General features: G+C 41.1%; 2 protein-coding genes across 4 annotated transcripts in view; one reads left to right on the top strand and one right to left on the bottom strand.

The window, feature by feature from the left end:
• Positions 1-1,945: 1,945 nt before the first annotated feature.
• mrps23 (mitochondrial ribosomal protein S23) lies at positions 1,946-10,333 on the bottom strand. 2 transcript variants are annotated; one of them, XM_085370933.1, is made up of 5 exons: positions 10,178-10,333; positions 7,773-7,952; positions 6,490-6,567; positions 4,346-4,469; positions 1,946-2,324 (listed from the first exon to the last, which is right to left on the bottom strand). In XM_085370933.1, the coding sequence occupies exons 1-5, from the start codon at positions 10,219-10,221 to the stop codon at positions 2,211-2,213; spliced, it is 540 nt and encodes a 179-aa protein (XP_085227059.1). In that variant the 5' UTR covers positions 10,222-10,333; the 3' UTR covers positions 1,946-2,210. The 2 variants fall into 2 exon arrangements, with proteins under 2 accessions (XP_085227059.1, XP_085227060.1); XM_085370934.1 differs by lacking the exon at positions 6,490-6,567.
• An 11,131-nt stretch (positions 10,334-21,464) lies between these two features.
• Positions 21,465-26,124, top strand: part of ngef (neuronal guanine nucleotide exchange factor) — a 35,961-nt gene continuing 31,301 nt past the window's right edge. For both annotated transcript variants that reach the window (XM_085370875.1, XM_085370876.1), the window contains exon 1: positions 21,465-21,672. In XM_085370875.1, the coding sequence (XP_085227001.1) occupies positions 21,465-21,672 (208 nt within the window). The remainder of the gene's footprint in view (positions 21,673-26,124) is intronic.

Here is a 26,124-nt window from a genome sequence, read left to right on the forward strand (position 1 = left end):
AAACGTTACATTCTGATCTGTATGGTAGGCGCCCAGGACTAGGTCTGTTTACATTATATGTGCTTCTCTTAGGTAGTATCATTAGAAGGTGGTAGAAGTAGTATCAGCTTCAAGTTTGGGTTTAGGAGACAGACACCCTCTCTACTTTTAAGATTTACCTTTAAACTTTCCTTTTTGCTGAAGCATATAGTTAGGGTTGGATCAGGTGACCCTAAACCCACCCTTAGTTACGCAATAGGTCTAGGCTGCTGGGGGATTCCCATGATACACTGTTTCTTCTTCAGTCCCCTTTTTCACTCGATATGCATTTGTTTATACACCTCTATGTACTTGATTATTAGTTATTATTTATCTCTGGCTTTCTTCCACAGTATATCTTTGTCCTGTCTTCCTCCCCTGGCAGCGCTGTCTGAGGGCAGAAAAAGGTCTAAAAAGGCAGGATCACCGATGGCAAGGATCCACCACATCTAAGATCTAACCCGTACACACATGCCACGTATTTTAACCACTTCTACAGCCCTTCTGTTTCGAAAGATTCCAAGGTGGATCACGTCGATGCAGTTCCTCTGGTACCAACAACAGAGGTGGTGGGAGTCCTCCAAATCGCTGGCAATGCAGGGGAGGATCAGCATTGAGTCACGGATATTAACCTCCTAGGACCTGGCATCCACCTATGTGGACATCACATTTTGGGCCTGGTACCCACTTACGAGGACGTTATACTGCCACTGTTCTATCAAAATTTAAAATGAATGTCCTCATATGTGGATCTAATTTTTCTCAGGAACAAAAATCAGGTAAAAAAAAAAAAAATCTTGTAATTCTTTGTTTTTACATTCATCGGGTCCCAATCAGACGAATTGGCAAATAGAAATTAAAAATGAACCGAGAGATGGCACCATCTTGGACTTTTAAATATTACCAATACTTTTGGAAAAGCTAGCTTGTCATTTTTCATATTCTCCCTGCTCAACCTGATGTTTATCTATTTTGATGTGATCAGTGATTGTGGTACATCCTGACATTTGATTTTCACCCAGGTGTCATCCACGTACCCAAACCAATGCGTTTTTTTTGGTTTTCTAGAATAGGACAACAGAGCCCTGTTTTCCACTGAGAAGCTGAACAGGTATATCTAACAAAGTGGCTATTGAGTTTATATCAGGCTAAAACCAGCAGTAGTTTACAAACAGTGGACAAACATTCTATGTCCCCAAATAAAGACAGGTCCGGCCAAGTGAGTGCTTTTAGTTCAAACTGTTTTCCTCTTTCTCAGTCTGTACATCCTCGATTTCTTTCCTTGTAACTTGTCCCTCTCCTCGAGGTTTGGAAGGTGCAAAGAAGACATAAGAAACAGGCAGAGTTAACAGGAATTAATGCCATCCTTTTGTTGCAGCTAAATTATGTCAAAAGATGAATGGCACAGCTGCATTAAAACTATTGCATTGTTTCTCTGCATTTTGTGTTCTTTGGCATAACTGAACTGATGATATGCTTTATTTTAAGGGCGACTTTTAATTAAATTCTCAGTGTAGTACCATCTTACAAAAGACCCAATAATTTCTCTCACACACAAAATGAAGGCCAAAGTTTAAAGGCAGTTGATCATCTTAACAACCAAAACAACTTATAGATATGATAAAGTAGCTGTTGGCATAGTTCTCCCGAATTCAAGCTGTAAGACTATTTTATATATTTAAAGTTAATGTGCAAAGGATACACCCTGTGCATACTCGCTTCCTCCTCTGTCCACGTGGTGCTTGTAGGTATTGAGGCATCATTCAACATGTTACGCAGAAATTAATTTCCAGGTCAGCAAGAAGGCAAGATAGATGAGGTGCAAACCACAAAAACTAAAAAAAACTTGGGAAATTTCAGATCAGAAAAGTTCAAAACTATTACAATAATTTCACAACAATTCTACATGTTATAACAATGTGTTTTATTGCCAGACATAAGACCTCTAAATACTTATAACATTCTTTTCTGGGTTTTTTTTTGTAACTTTTCACCTGCACTGACATGATTTATAGCGCCATTGAATCTTTAATGGCAACATGCTGCCGCTGGTGCAGTGTGCAATGGGCTTTCAAGAAATTAAAAACAGACAATTGTTGGGTGTCAGAAACAAAAACAGAAATAAATTGATCATAACAGCTGGTAAGAGAGAAAATATGCAGTTCACCAAATGATTCTTGAGCTACTGTGATCTATGAATTTTTATCTTCTGTTGTCTTCGTTGTGTCAGTCCCAGCGGACTGCTGCTCTGCCAACATGTCTATCAGTTTCAGGTCAAGCACAGGATCCCTGGACTCGGCCAAAACCTGCAGAATAAAAGCAACACAATGATAATATGCAATAATCAAAACAAAACTGTGTTTGTACTTGTGAATTAGTAATCTCTCTCTCTCTTTATATTTTTGTTTTTATTTTGTAATAAAAGCAAAAAAGCAAGCAAACTTTTTCCCTTTTCGAGGTGAGTTTTGAGGTGAAGAATAAAATGAATTTAATCCATTACCTGACAAAGTTGCTGGTTTAAGAAAAAGTGGCTATAGTAATTTATGACAAGAACTAGTCAAAGAAAATAATTTCAGACATTTCTGAAACAAAAAATGAGTTTAACTTCCCCTCACTTTCCCTTCATCCAGAGAAATCCCTGGGTTAGGCCTTTTTCACAGGAGAAAAAGTATTGAAACAATTAAGACGCATTTATTCTAAACACAGCGTTTCAGTGGCTTTTAAACACCAAAATACGCTGTGCCAAAGATTGGTCTACCCCAAGGATTGGGTCTCCCATTGCCAGTGCCAGAAGAATTGATATGATTTAGACATTGGGGAAACCAAACAACCTCTGGCTAAACAGGGACGAACGCTGGTTTGAGCAGGGAGTCAAGGAGAACCCACTCAGGAACCCATTGCACACCCATTTTTCTGCTGTAGCATTGACCCGTATACATGAATTATATGGAATGAAGACACAGTTCCAAGAGCAAACACACTTGGCCAGTGCTGACAGTGGTCATCCCATAATCTCTGACAAACTATCCCCACTGCTTCACTGAATGGAACACAAGTAAGAGAGATGTAACATGTGAGACCATTGTTCAATCTGCCTCCATAGTGACATCTCTCACCTTCTCAACAAAATCCAAACTGTTCTGGATGTGGTGTTCAGAGCTGCCTACCAATGGGTTGAGGATCGAAGCCAGAAACGTTGTGATTTTATAGGTGACCCAGCTGATCATACAGACAATTGGTCTTAAAGGCACACCCTGTTTATCCTTCTTCAGTAAACAATACAGATTTGGTGTAGCTTCCCCTGGGTGTAGCCTGTGGTAGGAGGTCTGGTCAAGGGGTTTGTCTTGTTGTAACTGCTTCAGACAATCTTTCACCCTCTTCTTGTAGTCACTTCCTGGGTATCATTTCAGGGGCTCCTAAGCATTTCTTTTTCCACCAAGCATGGACAAAATTGTCCATAACCTCTTTAAGATCACCATTTAATATTGTGAACAGCAGATGAGACAGTGACGTTTGACTTTGATTAATTTATCCTCAGCAGCAGAGGTGACTCTTGGTTGTCCTTTCCTGGGGCGGTCCTTATGTGAGCCAGTTTTGTCATAGCACTTGATGGCTTTTGCGACTGCACTTGGGGACACGTTCAAAGTTTTAGCAATTTTCCAGACTGACTGACCTTCAGTTCTTAAAAGTTATGATGGACTGTCATTTCTCTTTACTTAGAATTCATATTATGGAAAGAACCAATCAGCTAACAGTTGTCAAATAGGGCTCTGAGCTGTGTACGACCCTGACCTCTGCACAACACAACTGATGGTCCCAACCCCATTAAGAAGGCAAGAAATTCCAAAAATGAACACTGACAAGGCACATCTGTGAAGTGAAAACCATTTCAGGTGACTACATCATGAAGCTCTTTGAGAAAATGCCAGGGGTTTGCAGCAATGCCAACAAAGAGTGGCTACTTTCAGGAATCTAAAATATACCATATATTTAGAGTTATTTATCTTTTTTCCCCTTTGCTCCATAATTCTATATATCTTGCTTCATATATTTGATTTCTTTAGTATGTTTCTAAAATGTAAAAGTGGTAAAAATAAAGAAAAACTATTAAATGAGATGGTGTGACCAAACTTTTGACTGGTTAGATGAATCTTTGGATGTACTTGGCACCTTTTTCTTTAGTAAAAACCTTTCGTTTTCACACGACTACATAATTTAGCTGACTGGCATAACATAGTTTGCAGCTGGCAAAAATGTGACCATGTCAAAACAGGGCAAACAACATTTTTGTAGGAACCCAAAGTAATAATTATAACAAGAGTCTTACAGGAGCAGCTCCTCGCCTTCTCAGGATGATACCTTCTTTAAGTAAAGCCTTCCCAGTCTCTTCAAACAAAGAGGACTTATCCAGCATGCCATGGCTTTTTAACTCTCTGTACTTGTCAACAAACCTGCGGGATTAAAAAGATAAGAGGAAGAGTGTGAAAATTGCCTGTCAAACTGTTATCGTTGCATTTTTCATAGATTTAACTTAACTTACGAATGGTAGGTGTATGTGTAGTAAAAATGATTCATGGCGTTACTTCCATTTGCTTTTGACACAGTTGCAATGTATGCTAAAACTGGTTCTTCACACTACTGAATTCCTCTGACCCTTCTTTTCAACAATGTCCTTGTCTTTGAGCCTTGTTTGTTGGGGTCTCATATTCAGTAACGTCACTCAAGTATTCCTTAAAAGTTTCTGTTGTCCTTTTGTCTTTTATTGTCCTCACATTGTACTGATGTGTACAACTGCAGTAGCCTAAGCTTTAACACATGCTCTGCTGGTGGCTGCCCCCCTTCTAAGATCTGTGTATCAACCTAACATGATGTGATCAAACTTTATTCCAACTACATGATTGCTTTGGCATTGTGGGGTTAGGGTTAGTCACTTAGTCCCTAAACCCTAAACCCTTAGTCACTGGTTTGTTGTGTTCTCTGTCAAAACATGGATGTTGAATTTCTACTGGCCATGAACCATTTGTCACCAAGCTCTACTTGAATGAGTCATAGATTATTGATAAACTGCTAAACAAAAATGCAAGTAATAGATTGAAAATGAGTTTAAAAGCATCTAATATCCAGAGACAATTTTAAAAGGTTTTCAGAAAGACTGGAGTACTGTGTGTGTTATTCTGAACTAGGGGTGGGCGGTATAAACGGTATACGGTAGAAACGATATAAATTTGGCCAACGGTAGAGATTTTGATTATAGCGCTCTACCGCGATAGCGCATGTTGATGGTGTCATCAAGCTGCGGCTATTTGGGTCGAAAGCATCGCAGCGGCTACAAACAACATCATCATCTGCAAATTATGCCGGGCGACAGTAATAGCAAAGAGACGAAGCACTTTTGGAAGATGGGGAAAGCCAAAAATTTTGCTTCCTCCACTTCCCTACCATTGATTCATTAAGGCTGAATTCTCTCGCAGCTGCTCTGTTCCCATGTTGTTGCAGTATATTAATGACTAACCTCGTATTGTGGATGGATTATCTCAGTTGTTCTCCTGACTGAAGTTTGGTCCGTTTATAGCATCCTGCCATGCAATTGCATTTGTCCCTAACCACCAGAAACCCTCACGTTAACTTTTATCGAGTGGAAAAGGGTTAGCGGCCATCCTTCAGCTTCACTGTGCTAATGTTATGCTAACATAGCTGTTTTGCTAGCAATCACATAGCATATCGTTACATACCAGCTAGCTCAACTTCAGTAACCCTACAAATGTCACTGCTGTTTAGTTTTCTGTCTTCATTTATGTTGGAAGTGATAGCAGAGCTGTACTTTTTAATTTTTTCAGAAATCTCTCAGTCAGAACATGCTATATCATGTTTAGGTGGAAACTAGCGAGTTAACTTCCTGCTAACTTCTAACTCCGTTGAATTTAATAAATTCTGTTTTCATGGATGCCTGGATGTTAAACTTGATTGTTATACCTGGTAAAGCAGCAACGCTGATCATTTTATTAAAGATGAAAGAATTTAGACACTTTCTAACTCTCAGTGATGCCGCAGTGTTCATTTGACTTTGGGACCTGAAGAGGACGGAGTTTAGGACCCAGATTCCTCCGCGAGGCTCCTGACTACGGCAGCCGTAATGCTCCGGCAATCCATCAAGCGGTGCGGCTTCATAGCTTACTACTATGAAGCCGCACGTCGTACTAAAGCATTTATGACAGATTTCTGCGCGCCATGTACTGCATAAAATCGGTTCAAGGTCAGTAAGCACAACCAGAATTCACACATAAGGCGCACTGTCGATTTTTGAGAAAATTAAAGGATTTTAAGTGTGCCTTATAGTGTGTAAAATACATTATGCAGAAGAAAATAATATACCGCGATATATATATCGTTACCGCATATGCTTCAAATTATACCGTGATATGGATTTTAGGCCATATCGCCCAGCCCTATTCTGAACACAGTCAAACATACCTCTGACATGTAGAAACAAAGTTTGATTTGGAGAGATCAAGAGCCCGCAAACCTCTCCCATACTGCTCATAGAATCCCCTAGCAAAAACAAAAATCAAACAAAAAAACCCCAAAAACAACACAAGTTAGAAGTTAGTGAGGCCTACAAAAATATTTCACTTAGTATCAACACTTAGTTATCACTGTTTAAAATGTAAAATTGTTCCAAACCAAGACTAAATGCCCAAAACATGTGTCCACTCTGTGCTGATCAGAATTATGGTTTTGGTAGAAAAAAAGAGGAAGAAGAATATGCAAACTACATGTATTTTGTCTATATTCCTGTATTTATATAAGAAAAAAAATCTGGGTTAACATCTGAAGAATATTTCTCCCATTTCTGTGTAGTGTTATTTATTTAGGAAACAAAGTGGACCTATGGCATATTCATATTCATTTTTTGTGACAAATAACCATTCATTTCTCCTCTCTCAGTCGAGACATTTAACATTTTACTTTACAGAACAGAGTTTTTTTTTTCTTCTTTTTTACAGCGCCCATTCAAAAGGCAACAAGTAGGTATTAGTAATCCTTACTGTCATCGTTGTATTTTTACTCAGTTGTATATAGTATTTGTATTTGTATTCTATTTTTATCTTATTGTATATTTATTTTATTTTATTCTACTGTATATAGTATTTTATTCTATTCTGTACAGTTGTGTACTGTATTTATTCTTATTGTATTCTAATTTTTGCCTCATAACTTTTGCACTGTCCACTTTCTGCTGTGACAAAACAAATTTCCCACGTGTGGGACTAATAAAGGTTATCTTATCTTATCTTAGCAATGTTTCAGGTGATTTTTTCCCTTTCTTGTTGCATAATTTGATGACTTATCAATCTTCAGTGAACTGGCTCATCTTGCACTTGAAGGAACTATATGTAATCAAAATGAAATAAATTTTTAATTATAATAATATAAATGAACCTAGCCCATGGACCAGGTTGCATATGGAATAATGTAACATGCATTTCAGGATAATGTATGAAGTATAATACTTTGCATGTTGTTACTGTGAACAGAAACTTATTCTCAAAGAATTCAAATAGAGTATCTGAATACCAGTCTCTTAGATGCTCCGCTTCCGACTTTTAAATGAATGCTATCAATCTGAGAGACTGATAAAGCCAGAAATGTATATTATGTGTGTGCTAAGGTGCCGTTTTCACAATATTTATAAAGGAGCCTTCAGATATAGGGAAAAAGTTATTTTCGTTGCCATGAGTGTGCCATGAACTTACGTTCTAATTTTATCCTCACTGTAGAAGATTTCAGGCACAATTTCCTGTTTCTTAGCAGAAGGGCTGGTAACTGGTTTCACATGAAGTGGGGCCCTCTTTGGTGGAAAAGTCTTGTACACATCATACCAGAGAGGTTTTTCCTTTGGCTTTATGACTCCAGAGCGTATCAGGTCTCTAACCCTGTTGATAATGTGAAAACACACAATTCCTTATCATTAACTGTACAGGAGAATGCTTTACAAAGGATGGCATTACAACTTCTAATACTGAAACTCTTTTTGCACAAGTTGTTTATGCTTTAAAAATAAAATAAAGTCAGATATTTTTTACCAAGTCATCTCTCACATCCCATGATTTTTAATGTTTGCTGCTTGTGACTGGCTACAGGACTTTGACTGGCAGGCCCCAGTCCATCAGGATTGGCAACAGGACTAAAGCCAGCATTATTACAAACACTGGCATTCCACAAGGTTGCGTCCTCAGTCTCATCCTCTACACCCTGTACACCCACGACTTTGTCACCTCCAACAAAGTAACATCATTTTGAAGTTCGCAGACAACACTGCAGTGATCAGTCACATCACTGGGGGGGACGAAGCGGCTTACAGGAGAGACACCGGTCTGGTGTCATGGTGTGAGGACAACAACCTCACACTCAACACTGACAAGACAAAGGAGATAATAGTGGACACGGGGAAGAAGAGGAGGCCTGTTTATCAGGGGGCCTTGAAGTGGAGAGGGTGAGCAGCTTTAGGTACCTGGGCGTCTACATCTCTGAGGACCTCACCTGGTCACTGAACACCACACAGCTGGTCAAGAATGCTCAGCAGCAGCTGTATTTCCTGAGAAGGCTGAGGAATTTTGGTATGTTGGCCAAGATCCTCAGCAGGTTCTACAGCTGCATTGTATTGAGCATACTGACCAGCTGCATCATTGCATGGTATGGCAGCACTACTGCTATGGACTGCAAACGCCTGCAGAGAGTGATAACAACTGTGGAGAAGTTCATCAGGACTCCGCTGTCCTCTCTGCAGAGCATCTACCATCGCAGAGTCCAGAGGAGAGCTGCCTCCATCCTCAAAGACTCCACACACCCCGAACACAGACTGTTCACACTTCTGCTCTCGGGGCGGAGGTTCAGAAGTGAGAGATCCAGAACATCCAGAGTCAACAACCCCTTGTTCCCCACTGCCATCAGACTCCTGAACAGATGACCTATTTTTGACAGTAGTAATAATATATATATAAACACCCAGCGCGCCCCCTGCGGGCGGTTTATCCTTCAAGCTCGGGTCCTCTACCAGAGGCCTGGGAGCTTGAGGGTCCTGCGCAGTATCTTAGCTGTTCCCAGGACTGCGCTCTTCTGGACAGAGATCTCCGATGTTATTCCCGGGATCTGCTGGAGCCACTCGCCTAGCTTGGGAGTCACCGCACCTAGTGCTCCGAATTCCAACAACGCCCTGTTTTCGTCCCTTGCCCACCGATGCCTTCTTGTTCCAGTAGCCCACTTTTCGTCAGGGTGCCCTGGTTCCTCAACACCTGACGCGGACCTTGTTGATCCGGGCGACGTCCGAGCCGGCATGCCTTCATATTTATCTGTCTCGCTCATGTCTGCGGTAGGCTTGCTTAGCATAGGGGGTCTAGCCTTAGGACCCTTACTGGATACAGACGCCCCAGGCAGGAATCGAACTTGCGATCCTCTGTTCCAAAGGAGTGTAGTTTAACCACTACGCTATCCAGCTGCACATATATATATACATATATATATATATACATATATATATATATATATATATATATATATATATATATATATCATATTAAGCCAGCATATTAAGCTATAGCTCGTTTGCACACATCCCTGTTTCAAATCTCCATATTTTGTCTCCCTATCTATCTTCATTTATTTATTTGTATTTGTTATTTTGTTTGTTTGTTATTTATTTGTTAAAAACTCAAACTCCCACATTACTATTTCATGATCACATTATTTCAAGAATGTAATAAATATGTTTGTAAGAATTTTAACGCTAACTAGGTACACGTATTTGCAATATTTATCAGGATCCAGCAAGCGCTGTTTCGGCGCATCAGATAGAGAGCAGAGCTTTTAATGTCGCAAAACTGGTCGCATGCCGATGACGTCATCACGTCGCCCCCTTTTTAAAGGGTCACAGTTCCCGTGAATAATGTTTCTTGATTAATTAAATTATTTTAATAGTTGTAAACCCACGTGTTGGCTGAATAAAACACGTATTACTGCCCAAGGCTGGCACATATACTGTACCAACTAAAGACTCTTTATAGTGCCGGAAATAGTATCACCATCATCGACATTGTGGATACAGCTAAAAGCCACATTAGCTTCATCATTACTTGATAAAAAGCGTAAACATTGGTCTTACCTTGTGAATACCGTTCCAAATCTCTCTAGTCTACTACCTGCCATGTGGAGCTTTTCGTCGACAGATCTAGCTATATAATTCCCCTTTTCTAGAAAAAATCTGCATTAAAGTTGACCATTGTTTGCAACACTGTCGAAACAACCCGTTCGGATGCTGTCATGCGATTATAGTACGGGTGCCTTGAATGGTCAAATTGTGCGCATTGATACTGAAATATTGGTTCTTCCGATACCAGACATTTATGTTCCAGAATCGACTTTCCTATTACATTATCGATATTATAGTAATTTAGGGTAAATTTGTAGCTTATAATTTACAAGAACACAGTGGAAAGTAACTATATTATTGGATTGTCTGAATAGGAACTACTTCTTCTGCCTATCACAGTGAGTTGGGAAATACGACTGTATAAATGCATCACGGCTCACGTGTGCGCGCTAGTTCAGTTTTCTATCATAAGTATGGGGCTATTTGAGCTCCACAAAAAGCAAAGATGCGGTTTGTGACACATGTGGCAAGGCCACAAACCTTGTCAAACACAAACAAAAGTAAATTGTAACAGAATATGATGAGGCGAACTGGAGGAGGAGGAGAGACTTTGTGTCTAGGCATTGTGTTCAAATGACGGGAATTCGCCGCATTCTTAAAACTGCAGAATCCCATTTGTTCAAATTGCAGAGTATTTACAGCGTATTATATAGACTAGGTATATATAAAATATACAGTAAAACGGTCATTGTATGCTTTAAAAAACTCAAAATATTTCATACATAAGATAAATAGACAATGACATGTATCTATAATGTTTTTTCTCAGCTTTACTTCATAATTAAGCAAGAAGAACAATAGTCTGATGTCTTGTAGTCATACAGTTGTATTTCCGAATACGGTTTGAAATACACTACTTTTTATTTTTATTTACCAAACACATCAAGTTTTTACGCAAATGGTAAATGACCTGAATTTGTATAGCGCACTTAGTCCCTATGGACCCCAAAGCGCTTTACACTACATACAGCCATCCACCCATTCACACACTGGTGTTGTAGCCACAGCTGCCCTGGGGCACACTGACAGAGGCGAGGCTGCCGGAGACTGGCGCCACCGGGTCCTCTGATCAATGCCAACAACTCTCTATCGAAAACGTTGTACTTATGCAAAGTATTGGTATCGATACCAGCCTGAATTTTACTTGGTATTGGATCCCAACAATGCTGGATCCTTTTCCAGCCTGATCTCTCCAACTGTGGAGGTATTGTACAGACGACACAGGAGCTGTAACTTTCCATTCCGACTTTATTCATCTCCAAACTACAACTGGACACATTGCGCCAAAAACCAGCAGAACCCCTCCCCCCGACCTGAGTGTGAGTGGAGCCCTTTGGTGGGCCACCACACAACCATTCATTATGGAGGTGGATGCCTTGGATCCTGGGGTCAGGGCTGTGGTTTCTCAGCAGTCTGAAGGTAAAATAAATCTGTGTGCTCCAGAAGGAAACTATGATTTTGGTAAACAGGAATTGCTCTCTATTTAGCTGGCAATGGAAGAATTGAGGCATTGGTTGGAGGGGACAGAGTATCCACTGGTTGTTTGGACAGACACAAAATTCTCTCTTAACTGTTGCCAGAGAAGAAAGAAACCGTCCTCTTCCATTATTATGTACATGGTGGTAAGGTGTCTTGTGGGAACTGACGGATTGAAACAAATGAGTGTGCTGTGTGCACAACAGTGTGACAAACATTACCTGTCCTTTTATTAACTGCAATAGTGGTGATCATTAGCCGCTAACTAACTGGGTAAGGGTGTCATGGGCCTGTAGCACTGTCCACTGTTTTAGGGAACATATTTGGTTTTACAGTAAGATACAGGGCTGTTCCCTGCCTTTCTGGGGGGCTTATATTTCACTATTAACAATAACAACAACAACCAAACTATCCAGAATGAATTTTGACATAATTATGAATTATTATAATAATGATATTTAAAAACAACACAGTTTTAAAGAAAATACATTAAGACGCCAATTAAATATATTAGATTTATATTTCAAATATGACAAAAATGCTGATTTTACAGCAGCAAAATTATTGTATCTCTACAGTTTAAATGTGTAATAAGCTCACCCATCTGCCTAGCACAGAGTGGATAGTGAAACTAATTGAATCATTATAAATACAGTATTTTATATTTATTACTTTTTATTAAATTTCTCATTACTTAATTATTATAGCACTAGGAATAAATAATAAGGGAAGGATGTGGATCAGCGCTATGATGCAAACCTGTGGCCATAGTACATATAGTCTTCTGGAGAAGGTAAAAATGTCATTGTGTGTGCATGTGTGTGTTTTATGTGTATAGATTTTTTAAAAATTATTACTCATTGACCAGATATGCCCTGTAAGGACAGGGGGAGGAAACAGCTACAAAAGGAGCTATGTGAGGTTGCTAAAGGTATTGGAGCACCTCACCAGCTGGATTAAAAGAGCACAGGTAACATTAACACATGTACCAGTTGTTGAATTGCAGAGGTATTCAAGAATGAAATCAATAATAAACACAACTGCAATGTTATGGTTCTATAACATGTTTCTATCATTACTTTATTAAGGATTAGGTGCAAGAGTTGTTAAGTGTGGACAATTAAATAATAGATTAATGCAATAGCAAATTGTGCCTTGTTCTCAGATGGACCACAAGTGGAGAGTGACAGATCAGATGAGGAGATGGAAGGAGGAAGAGAGTGAGTCACAGGCAGAGGCAAGTTTATTTTCCACAGTTTTTTTCATCAGTTTCATCACCATATGGTTCCAAGTGCTGTCACCAATCTTTGCATTATATTTTTTATCTCATAACACTTGTTTAATCAGCTACCATCTCTCCTATGGACTTTTTAATGTCTACAGTCTCAGATCAACACAGTCCCGCCCTCCAGCACTATCAGCATGAGCACCACCAGCAACCCTTTAACAGCAACATTGTATGCCATCAGCTAAAACATAGGCTAGGTTTGCTTTGCATTGTCTCCACGTGATCACAAAGATATAGTATGATGCGATTCCATATTAGACTCTTCATGCATGTCGGTTGTTGTTATTCAGCCTGGTTCTATGTGCCCCTTTTTAACTTTGAGCACCCGCCCCTTCAAACATCTCTGCATGGTCCTTCCAAGGTCAGAGGAAAGTGATTCACTGGGCTCATACTGCCAGATTCACTTGCTATCAGGTTGAGAATCTAACTGCTTCTTTCATGCAACAAAACCTCCAGTTCTCCACCTACCAGGTTATTAAAGCTATTACCCACATTGGGTCATTCTTGGGAACATATTGTGTTTCATTTTGTCACACAACTACCACCCTCATGTAATACTGTAATATTAACTATTAGTGATATTTTTTCCAAAGCTGTCCATTTCATAGTTCTCCTTAAAACTTGAGACTGCTCAACTTCAAAGTGTTTTTCGCTTGCATGCATTCGCTGAGGATATTGTCTCCGACCAGGAGCCTCAGTTCAAAGCTCGTGTCTGGAAGGAGTTGTGTTCCAAACTTGGGGCCCAGGTCAGCCTCTCTTCTGGTTTTCAACTGCAGACTAATCGACAGGTGGCGCTGGCTAATCTAGAGCATGAGGCCACTTTTTGCTGTATTACATCTACTAAGCTATCTCTTTGGATTTTCTAGCTTTTCTGGGTGGAATATGCCCATAACTCCATGACCTACAAACTCAAAAGTACTCTGTTCCCTCTGTCCAGCACCACATTTGTTGTTGCCGCTGTCTATGAAGGTGCATCTGTGCCAGAACAGTATAAGGAACAGAATAAATGCATTGCTGACTGCCCTGCTATGAACCAGACCAGAGAGTGGTTGTCCAATAAATATCCCTCTATGAACAGAATCTAAAAAGCTTGCACCTAGTCTTTTTCTCTTTTTCTCTTTTCATGCCTCCCAGCTCAAAGTGGTCTGGACCAGTCAACTGCCCTTTCCTCCAGTCATAAGAAATATAGATCCCCTTCCCTTATTTAAGTCATAGCTCAAAACATACTTGTTTAACCTGGCTTACTCACTTTAATACAGATCTTGTTGTCAAATCTTGTTTATTTGTTTTTTGTATCTTAATTTATTTTAATCTACTGTTTTATTGATATGTTTTTCTCTCTTTGTAAGGTAACCTTGGCTTTTAGAAGAGCACCCTCCAAAAAAAATGTATTATTATTATTATTATAATTATTATTATTATTATTATTGTTGTGTGTAAAGTGATTCTGACCGGTGAATCTGTGAAAGAAAATTTACCTTTATTTTCTTTGTTAAGAGATAAGATGAGATGAGAGAGATAGCCTTTATTTGTTAGTTGCAGTTTTTTTGCCCACAACCGAGATGACAGACCTTGCCGACCGTACATACAATACACAAACATCACATTGGGGAGACAGGTCAGGCCAGGTAGCAAGGAAAAAAACATCAAAATGTGTAACACAAAAATGATAATACAGGAATGCACAGATATCAACACACCATAGCACAGTAAACACAGACAAGCAACATGGGAAAGAGTTCCAGTGTGTACAACTGATCTGGGACCGCTGCAATCTTTGATTGCGCCTCCAGCTGATCCAGTGTCCACATCGGATGGTAGGTAAGCGTTGGAGGAGGCGTTGGATCCGGGGTAGGGAGGGTGATGCATCAGTGAGTGCTTATCAGTATCAGTATATGTATGTGTGTGCGTGTCCATAGTTCAGCTGAGACAGTGTCCTTCGCCCTGCCAGGCTAAGTAAACAGTCTTCCAGCCAACCCAGGTGGCCTTGCATGGAACGGGAAGGAACAGACTAAACACAGTCGTTATCAGGGAGTTTTTGTTCAGCTCCAGCCTTGAGCCCACGGCTGGCGCCGAAGGGGTAACCGCATTATGATGGTGATTTTTCTTTTCTTTTGCAACAACTCATGAGAATTTCAAAGCTGTTCTTTAACACTCCGTCACTGGACTCTCAATCTCCCGTTGGAGAGCTGCGAGCTTCTCCATGATGTTATCAAATTTCCGCTCGGTGGTCTTGTCATTCTTGTGCTCAAAGAGCAGATTCTGGGACCTCACGACCGCAGTGAACTGCTCCAAGATGTAATCCAACTTCCGCTCAGAGGTGTTATTCTGAGTATTCACTGCAGCTGTTAGCTCCTCCAAGCTCTTAACCATGCTGCATTCAGTGAGCGCATTCTGAGAAGTCACGCCTCGTCCCATCATTTCAATCCCAGCGGGCAGCCTTGGGGGGGTTTGAACAGCCGGTTCCGCTTTCTTAATTCTCCGATAAGCCAGGGCCAAGCCAGCTCCGATCAGCAAGAACCCTGTTATCATGGTTCTGAATAGGTAGATATCTTCAGCGTCCTCGATCGACAGTCCCGCCAGGCACACGATCCTCTATTTCTGCCACCCGTCCATCGTGTATCCGGCAGGGAAAGTCCCTCCAGGGCACTCAGGCTCTCCTGAGCCCAGACTTCTCGTTGAGAAAAGGGTGTCAATAGCATTCAGAGACTAGTTGAATCCATAATTCTCTTTTAGGTTTTAGAAACAGACTGTGAGAGAGTGTTCCAGGGAAAAAGTAATACAAAAATCACGAGACTAGACAAGGACATAAGGGCTAAGCAGGGAAGATAAGGGAGAGGAGAGGAGAAAAAGTGCGTCCGCCTCCTCCGAGAGCCAAAAAGAGGAGGAAACCCGTGGAACGGTTTTGGGGAACCCTTGGTGCACACATGTTGCTGCTTATAGTGCTGAGTCTGACCCTTGTATGTGAAACACTTGGTTGGTGCTGACAGTGGTCCTGTTGCTGAGGTTGGGGTCATCCTGTAAACTCTTAAACGACCTCCACTGCTTCGGTGACTGGAACACAAGTAAGAGAGATGTCACTGATTTTGTCACTGAGCAGTGACAAAATTCTCAAGATAGTCTCCCTTTAGAAAACCACCAGGATTTGTCTCAGCATCACAGTAAAGTTCATCCCTTTGCAAGGATGTTTTTCTCTGCTTGAGTGAGTTAGTCAGACAAATTTCCCCCCCACTTGTCCATGTCCCTAGTGTGACATCCTGTCTCTGGCCACTGAGGACACACTCTGTATTTTGTTGGTGTTTCCAACGCACAACAAGTAGGTCAAACGTCTTTTGTTGCCTGGTATTAGACTTTTCATGTTGTGGTACACGAACCTTGTCAGTGAATTCAGAACTCTTTTCAGAGTATTCTCATCTGAAAGAGTTCTCTTTTGATTTTAGCACACAATGGTAAAATTTGTTTGTCTGACCCATTCATTGAGCAGCTGGCTGTGTGTTCTGGAGGATTTTTGTTGCTTGGAGTTCCCCTAACTCAAGAGCTCATTTGCAGACAAATTAGATTTAAATAAATATTTAGTATTTAGTATTTAGTATTTATTTATTTATTGTCATTGTCAAGAACAATGAAATTGCGTTTGGGGCTTCCATACAACCCAAAAAAAAGAAGAAAATAATAAATACCCCTTAAAACCCAAGTGTACATATTTAACCCAGTGTGACTCCAATGCAATAAGACAATCCTTAGCAATAATGTTCGTAGAAATTCAGACAAAGACCTGAGAAACATGACAAAATACAACAATGCAACCCATTCAATATTATTGTACTGTGAGATATGATATCAGATATGATAGTTATCTATTTAAGAAAGAGGGGGGGGGGCAGGAGGGGGAAGAGAATAAAGATATGATGCACCAATGCAGACCAGTTCATTGCTATTAAGAAGTTGGATATGGTTATTGTCCGTGAGAGGGGGGCAGAGAGTTCAGGAGCCTCACAGCCTGTGGATACAGGCTGTTGGCCAGTCTGGATGTTCTGGCCTGTATAGACCTGTACCTTCTCCCTGAGGGCAGCAGATGGAAAAGGTGGCGCGCAGGGTGATGTTGGTCCCGCAGGATACTGTGCACCCTCCTCAGACAGCGAGTGGGGAAGATATTACTGATCTCTGGCAGACTTGTTCCAATAATTCTGCCAGCTTCTTTCACCACCCGCTGGAGTGCTTGCTGATCGGCCTTGGTGCAGCTGGGGAACCACACTAGAAATCCATACGTCAGAACGCTGCTGATGGCACAGTTGTAGAAGTTCAACATCAGAGATCTGGGAATGTGTGCGCTCCGCAGTCTCCTCAGGTAGTAGAGGCGTTGTTGGGCCTTCCGTACAACTGAGGTGATATGGTTACCCCAGGACAGGTACTCGGTCACAGTTACCCCCAAGAATTTAAAACTGCTCACCCTCTCCACCGCCTCACTGCCAATGAAGAGAGGCAGATGGTTGTTATGACCCCTCTTCCGGAAATCTACAATGATCTCCTTGGTCTTTTTTGTGTTTAAGACCAAGTTATTGTCGTGGCACCATGACTCTAGTTGTTGCACCTCTGTCCTATAGTTTCTCTCATCATTGTTGGATATAAGTCCGAGCACTGTGGTGTCATCTGCAAACTTAACAATGAGATTGGACGCGCAGGAGGAAATACAGTCATGGGTGAAGAGAGTGTATAGCAGAGGGCTCAGAACACACCCCTGAGGGGCACCGGTGTTGACCACAAGGGTGGAAGAGGTGTTCTTACCCACTCTGACACTCTGTCTACGGTTAGTGAGGAAGTCCACAATCCAGTTGCACAGAGAGGAGTTAAGTCCCAGTTGGTGGAGTTTGGGACGTAGTTTGTATGGCCGGATGGTATTAAAAGCCGAGCTGTAGTCTACAAAGAGGAGCCGTGCATAGGTGTTCCTGTGTTCCAAGTGCTTCAGTAATGTGTGCAGCACTGTGGCGATCGCATCCTCGGTTTTAGACTAGATTTAGGGGTTTTATTCACTTTACGGATTCATGTTTATATATCTTGGGGGTTTTTTTTAAATGAGAGAAGACAAATTTGCTCAAATTATAAGTTTAATTTTTATGTTATTTATTTCAACTTCGTCATCATCATCATCATCATCAGTTTCTTTCTCTCATTACTTTTTTTTTTTTTTTTTTAAATTTGTCTGTTTTAGTTTATGCTTAGTTATTACTGTGGTCATTGTTAATCCGTTAATTAATTTCTTATTTTCTCAATCCTTAAATCATATTTCTTAATTTTTTAATTAATTAATCTTATTTTTCCATTCTACCCATGTCTACCAGGGGCTGGGGAGTGGCCTGCAGTATCACCCTCCTTCTACTGGATGGTGGTGCTTTAGCTCAGTCCTACTACTAGTTAGCACTGTTGCATTTTTTTTATGCGTAATACCCTCTTTTGAACACACAATGTCACACTCTGTTGAATAGACCCGTGCTTATACGAAGTCGTGCACCTTTTAAACAAAACAAAGACACGACATAGAACAATAACAAACATTTACACCACTTTCTTTTAAAAAAATTGGAAGTATGTTACCCAAATGACTTAAAAACCATGTGGATATATCAATACAATTGTCACCATGTTGCTTTCATAACATTTTTTTTAAATTAAACAACTCAAAAAGCAGTGACCACTATTTTACCGGCCTCAATTTTTCCCACAGTTTCAAATCCTGTGATTACTTGTTGCTTTAACCGGACCTCAATTTTCCCTGCAAACATCTTTATACGATATCTTTTATGCCGATTATGTGTAGTCGTTGCTTTTCTAATGATTTAGCTTACACGGCTTTAAATGCTATACAAAGTTTATAAGGTCCTCGTGCTTCTGAGAGGAAAATCTCAACACATATGTTGTCGCTTTTCTCCTTAAGGCAGGGGACTTTAAACTTTCTATATTTAAATTGAAAATATTATATCATATATAAATTATGGTTAGAATTTTAAATTGTTTTACATGATGTGATGGACCTTCATCTCTCTGGCTCAGAGACAAAAGCTGGCGCACCCAGGCAGTAAACACTTTTATTGCATGTGGTAAAAACAGAATGTTAACATGATTGATCAAAAAGTTGAAGGGAAGCCCTTAGACCCCATGTCCAACTCGAGTTTCATCTCCTACACCTTTTGGATATCTCCCTATAAGGAGATGACACTTCTCACATCACCATGGCAACTAGCTCCTATCCTCCGCTCAGGGCTGTAGAGAAAAGTGCCCATTCCATAACACCTGATTTATGGCCCTGCTTTTTCTCTAGTAGTCAGCATTAAAGTTTGTACCTTCTGGTGCCATCTCTAGTGCAGGCAAACTAGACAGGTCAAAGGCATTAATCATCCATGTATAGGGATGGGAATCGAGAACCTGTTCTCTACAGGAAATGTTTTCTAGTAGTCTAAATTTCTTGTAATCGCAAGTCTGCTTGCCTATTGATTCAGCCTATCAGTTCATACTCTTACATTACATTTAGTTGATTTCAGTTGTCGGAGGAGCAAAATACTAGTGCAGTCTACAGCTTGGATATGGACATAACATATTTTAATTGCACAAAAGGACAAGTGTAACAATGGTTGCATTCAGTTGTTTAAAGGAGGTGGCAGAAACACTCAGGACAGTCAAAAAGTCATGACCACACCATCAGTTCATCAGTAGGATGAACAAATTAAAGGTTTTCAGGCCACACTAACAGTAATGTTCAGTGATAAGCACAACTGAATTATTCATGATTTTCATAAATTCAAGATCTTCTATAGACATTTGAGGTTAATTCTCTTGCTTTCTCATTGAAGTCACGATTGTATTGCTTTACCAACGGCTCCTCTATGTGAGCAATGGAGATTTGGTTAACTTGAATGGTGGGAATGCTGCTCCCCAACTTATAGACTTCTCTATAAGGTAGCGAGAACTAAAATCCACACATACACGCACCCACCATTGTCCAACATCAGTAACAACACACTTATCATTTCAGTAGCAAGACACCCTTGCAGAAAACAATAAAAAGTGGGAAATCTTGCTGCATGCTTTAAACGTTAAAAAGTACTACCACCTGGTGGAAAAATATAGAAAAAAAAATTCAAAGTAAATAGTACAAGAGCAAAATATTCCTTGATGTTAAGATAAATGTGGGAGCAAATGTTGGTTATCGGCCAGCTTAGCTACTTCAAGCTAATCCAAGGAAGTGAGATGGTGCATTGGTTAGCAATGTTGCCTGAGTTCAATGCCACCATCTGTGTGGAGTTTGCATGTTCTCCCTATGCTTGTGTGTGTTCTCTCCAGGTACTCCAGCTTACTCTCACAGTCCAAAGACATGTGATTGTAATTCTAAATTGCCATAGTTGTGAATGGTTATGTTTCTATGTGTTAGCCCTACGTCAGATTGGTGACCTATCCAGGGAGAAGCTCGCCCCTCGCCCTATAGGATAGGCTCCAGCAACCTGCAAACCTGATAAGAGAATGGATGGATAGGTGATAATTATTCATTCATCCATCTATTCTATTCGGTCAATTCCACATTCTTTATTTAGTTATATGATAATTATTAACATAATCGTTCTGTTTTCCTTTAAGAGTAAATAAAGCAGGAATCATGTAGGTTAGTGAATTCCACAGTAAACCATCTTCTGTTTGTAGAAACTGTGCAGGATCTTTATTTTACAGTAAAGGTTATTCCAGTAAACAAATTCTTTGCACTTCCTTTTTTGGTTGGTACTGTTCAAAGGCAGAGAAAGCAACTTTATTGCTCTGTTGAAAAAAGGAAAAGATGAACTTTAAACTCTCCTTGTCAGCTGACTAGAGATAAAACTATTATGTGGGACAACGGATCAACAGGGTCAGAAACTCTTGAAGAACAAAGGCCAAGAACAAAAACATGCCTTGATTTCATGAAGGGATCTGAGAAATGTAGAAGGCACAGACATTTATAAGCATTTCCAAGTGGCTTTTCTGGTTCTGCAACAGAGAAAGTTTTAGAGCAGAAAGGCATTATAAGCTGGTAAGACTAGGTTGAGTTCAGGAATGTTGGCACATAACAGGGTGGTGCAAGGAGGCAGAAAGAGGGAGGGACACAAACAGAGGAGGGACAAAGAACAGGAGAGAGTCATAAATGTAATAATTACACTGTAGTCATAAATAAGCGTCAAGCACTCTTTCCACAGGTTACCCATGTAGTTAACAACATTATTGCTGTACGGATAGGAGCAAGAGAGGGCTGAGGATTCCCTTTTCTGATCTTAAAATTGTTTTCAACTGTATTCTTTTTTTTTCTTTTCATTTTTCACGTGAATTTCTGATTCCAAGTGATGGATTTATTCCTGGATTCTGGCTAACTATGGCAAATTTCTTTCCACTCATTTCCTCAACACCAAACAACATTTTCCAGTCTTAGTTTTTCACGAAAATTGAGCAATAGATTTCACTATGTCTGTAGCTACCCTGTTCAGGGGTAAGTGGGGACAGAAACCAAAAGACGTCACAGAAAAGCAACCAGTTGTGGTTCAACCAAGCCAAGAGGAACATGATGATGATGACTCCAGCACTGGATTTAGTAGAGAACCTATTCGCAGAAACTCCCGCTTTTACCGGTCAATGAGGAAGAAGAGACTGATCTCATCTGAGCAATCTGAAAGTAAGACAAGAAGACTAGTACAGAATTTGGCTGTGACCACAATTCAACAATGAATTTGCAGTTAATTTGAAGTTAATTTTAGCTGGGCTTTTAGCCCAGCTAAAATCTTTTTTTTTTACTTAGATGCTAGATGTATAGTTAACTTTAAATTAATCATTTATATATAACTGTGCTTAAGCTAGGTTATGAATTCATTTCTCACACGTTGTTATCAAAGGCATCGTGTTAGGGACTGCTGTAGTTAATGGTGCAGTTGTTATTGAAAGTAGAACAAAGGCAGTTTCTATCCTTCAGTAGAAATCTACATGAATACAACCTGAGAAACTGGTTCTGTTTGAACCGCGTACAGCGGTGAATAATGTATTTCCCACGGGTAAATGGACTGGCGTTCAACCTATGACCTCATCAAAGCAAGAACAACCTTGAGTTTAAATGTTAAAATGAACCTACCTGGATAACGATATATTGTTAAGTATATATACTTAATGTCTTGCTATATATATATATATAACCCCAATATATAACCCCAATTTTGAACAAACAAACAAACAAGCATGCTGTTTAAATGCTGTGTAAATAAGACTGGGATTTGTCTCTGCCTGATTTCCCCAATGACTTTCATGTCTGCTTCAATGAGCCCCTCTAGGACTACACTCACTTCAACACCAGGTGAACTACGACTCAGCTTGACCTCAGCAGAAGTGGCCCACATGAAGTTGCAGGCCCTGACAGTATACTAGAATGGACACAGAGATTGTGCCAGTCAGCTGTCAGATAATGGGATCTCATCAGTGTTTCATACAGCCTGCAAACCTTGAGAATAAGGACTTGTATATATGTCTCCTATTCTTGGACCACTTATGCCCTCAGTACAATAATTCAACAAACTCAGCAGCAAAAACTTGCAAAACCTGACCTGAGCTTCTCCCTCTTCAGTTGGTTCCTGGACTTCTTAATCACTAGATCCCCCTAGGTTGTGTATGAGACCTCTCATACACTGCTCGGTAGAATATCAAAGCTCTCACATTGTGACGTTTGTAGATGACACAGGAGTGGTGAGATGGAGAACCAACAGTGATGCGTCTGACTACAGGCAGGAATTACAAAACAACCAGCAGGCTGGTGCTCTAGAAAACCAAGGAGATGATTGTGGATTTCAGGAAGTGTAGAATCCCCCCCGTCACACTCCTATACATCGAGGGAGTAGCTGTTGAAGAGGACTCCAGCTGTAAGGATCTCAGTGTACATCTTTAAGAGGACCTTTTCTGGAGTCACAAGACATCCTTCCTTGTTCAGAAGACGTACCACCGTCACTACTTTCTTAGAAAGTTCAGGTTCACTGTATTTTGGGGCTAAGTATTGACCACAACAGGAAAAGACTCAGCTGTGTTTTAGAAGAAAGGTCACACTGTCAAAAAAAAAGAAGCCAAGTAAGTCCACTGTGACCAACCATTATTGAACACAAGGGGTGGATTATGACACCAGCTATTAGTCAGCTATACTCCTACTTCTACTACACCTTGCTCCAAGTCACCATCAGTAATTCACATGATTGTGTGTTGGAGTAATGTCATACAGAGGTTTTACACCTTGGTCCCTTACAGTCAAAATTATTTTTTCCCCACATCTCAGCTCATGTGACAGCCAAGATGGTTACTAGTGGCTTGTGACTACAATGACCAGAATGAATGAAAACCTACGCAGGGATCTTTTTAAAATCCTAATATCTATATCTATATATCTATATATCTATATATCTATATCTATATATCTATATATCTATATCTATATATCTATATATCTATATCTATATATCTATATATCTCTATATCTATATATATCTATATCTATCTCTCTCTCTCTCTCTCTCTCTCTCTCTCTCTATATATATATATATATAGAGAGAGAGAGAGAGAGACGGAGCAATACTGGAAGAGCATATGGGAGAAGGACGCAACCCATAACGGCAATGCTCAGTGGCTAGTGGATCTGAGGGCAGACCATAGCAACCTCCCTGAACAGGGTCCAGTAACAATCACGGTGGGAGACATCCATGCAAGGGTCTCTAGTATGAAGAGTTGGACAGCACCAGGCCCTGACATGGTTCACGCCTACTGGCTGAAGAAGCTGACTGCACTCCACGAGCGTCTGGCAGCACAAATGAACCAGCTGCTAGTTAACGAGAGACACCTGGAATGGCTAACCGAAGGTCGGACGGTCCTGATCCCCAAGGACCCCAAGAAGGGACCAGTCCCATCCAACTACCGACCAATAACCTGCCTCAATACTACATGGAAGCTCCTGTCAGGCATCATATCGGCTAAGATGAACAGGCACATGGGTCAATACATGAGCGGGGCACAGAAAGGGATTGGCAAGAATACCAGAGGCACAAAACACCAGCTACTGGTAGACAGAACAGTCAGCCGAGACTCCTGTACATGGATGACATCAAGCTGTATGCCAAGAGTGAACGAGACATCGATTCACTGATCCACACTACCAGGATATACAGCAATGACATCGGGATGTCATTCGGGCTGGAGAAGTGTAGCCGGATGGTAACAAAGAGAGGGAAGGTAGTCAGGGGATCGAGCTACCAGAAGGCAACATTGCAGACATGGAGGACAGTTACAAGTACCTGGGGATCCCGCAGGCGAATGGGAACCATAAAGAGGCCGCTAGGAAACCTGCAACCACCAAGTACCTGCAGAGGGTCAGGCAAGTCCTGAGGAGTCAGCTGAATGGTAAGAACAAGATCTGGGCTATCAACACCTACGTCCTGCCCGTGATCAGGTACCCTGCTGGGGTAATAGGCTGGCCAAAGGAGGAGATAGAAGCCACTGACATCAAGACAAGAAAGCTCCTTACCATGCATGGAGGGTTTCACCCCAAGTCCAGCACCCTGAGGCTGTACACTAAGCGGAAGGAAGGGGGCCGGGGACTGGTGAGTGTCAGCACCACAGTCCAGGATGAGACAACGAACATCCAAGAATACATTGGGAAGATGGCCCCAACTGACCGAGTGCTCAGTGAATACCTCAGGCAGCAGAAACCCAAGAAAGAGGAGGGAGACGAGGAACCATCATGGAAGGACAGGGCCCTGCACGGTATGTACCACCGGCAGATAGAAGAGGTGGCTGATACCCAGAAATCCTACCAGTGGCTGGACAAAGCTGGACTGAAAGACAGCACAGAGGCACTAATCATGGCAGCACAAGAACAAGCTCTGAGCACAAGATCCATAGAGGCTGGGGTCTATCACACCAGGCAAGACCCCAGGTGCAGGCTGTGTAAAGATGCCCCTGAGACAATCCAGCACATAACAGCAGGGTCCAAGATGCTAGCAGGCAAGGCATACATGGAACGCCATAACCAAGTGGCCGGCATAGTGTACAGGAACATCTGTGCCGAGTATAACCTGGAAGTCCCGAGGTCAAAATGGGAGATGCCCCCAAGGGTGGTGGAGAATGACCGAGCTAAGATCCTGTGGGACTTCCAGATACAGACGGACAAAATGGTGGTGGCTAACCAACCGGACATAGTGGTGGTAGACAAACAGAAGAAGACGGCCGTAGTGATCGATGTAGCGGTTCCGAATGACAGCAATATCAGGAAGAAGGAACACGAGAAGCTGGAGAAATACCAAGGGCTCAGAGAAGAGCTCGAGAGGATGTGGAGGGTGAAGGTAACGGTGGTCCCCGTGGTAATCGGAGCACTAGGTGCGGTGACTCCCAAGCTAGGCGAGTGGCTCCAGCAGATCCCGGGAACAACATCGGAGATCTCTGTCCAGAAGAGCGCAGTCCTGGGAACAGCTAAGATACTGCGCAGGACCCTCAAGCTCCCAGGCCTCTGGTAGAGGACCCGAGCTTGAAGGATAAACCGCCCGCAGGGGTGACCTGGGTACCAGTTATTTAACCTAAAAACAATTACAGACCTAGATAATGGAATTTTAATATAAACCTTCAAAACATGTCTAAAAGCACTCTTACCTTAAGCTATGTTTCTTTCCTCTTGCAATTTTTATAGCAAATCTCTGATGTTCAAGTGGAATGGCCTTTAATCCATCCATTCTCTTCCACTTATCCTTATCAGGGTTGCGGGGGGACTGGAATCTAACACAGGGCTGAAATGTTATAAAGCCAGAAGAAAAAATGGAGATTGATTCATTCAGTCTTCATCCAACTATTGGTCCCAGTGAGATTTCCTGAATCCTTGTTGTTGAATTACACTTAGTCTAGCCCCTCACCAATTTGCCTTTGGAGAGCCTATCAGGCACAAATTGCCTCTGAAGACATAGGTCCTAGGATCACTTTGGCACCTAAATCACTTTAACATAATAAGACAGTTACTCATAGCGGAGGGATGTTTACATTCAAGTGATAAAGTACTTTAGTGATAACTGAATAGCAGAGTTACAGGTCAACAAAGAGGGCTTAGTATTCTTTTCAT

This window comes from Diplotaxodon limnothrissa, linkage group LG14, assembly GCF_057381915.1.
Source record: "Diplotaxodon limnothrissa isolate DT_005_m linkage group LG14, D_limnothrissa_male_GT1.1, whole genome shotgun sequence".
Classification (NCBI taxonomy): Eukaryota; Metazoa; Chordata; class Actinopteri; order Cichliformes; family Cichlidae; genus Diplotaxodon; species Diplotaxodon limnothrissa.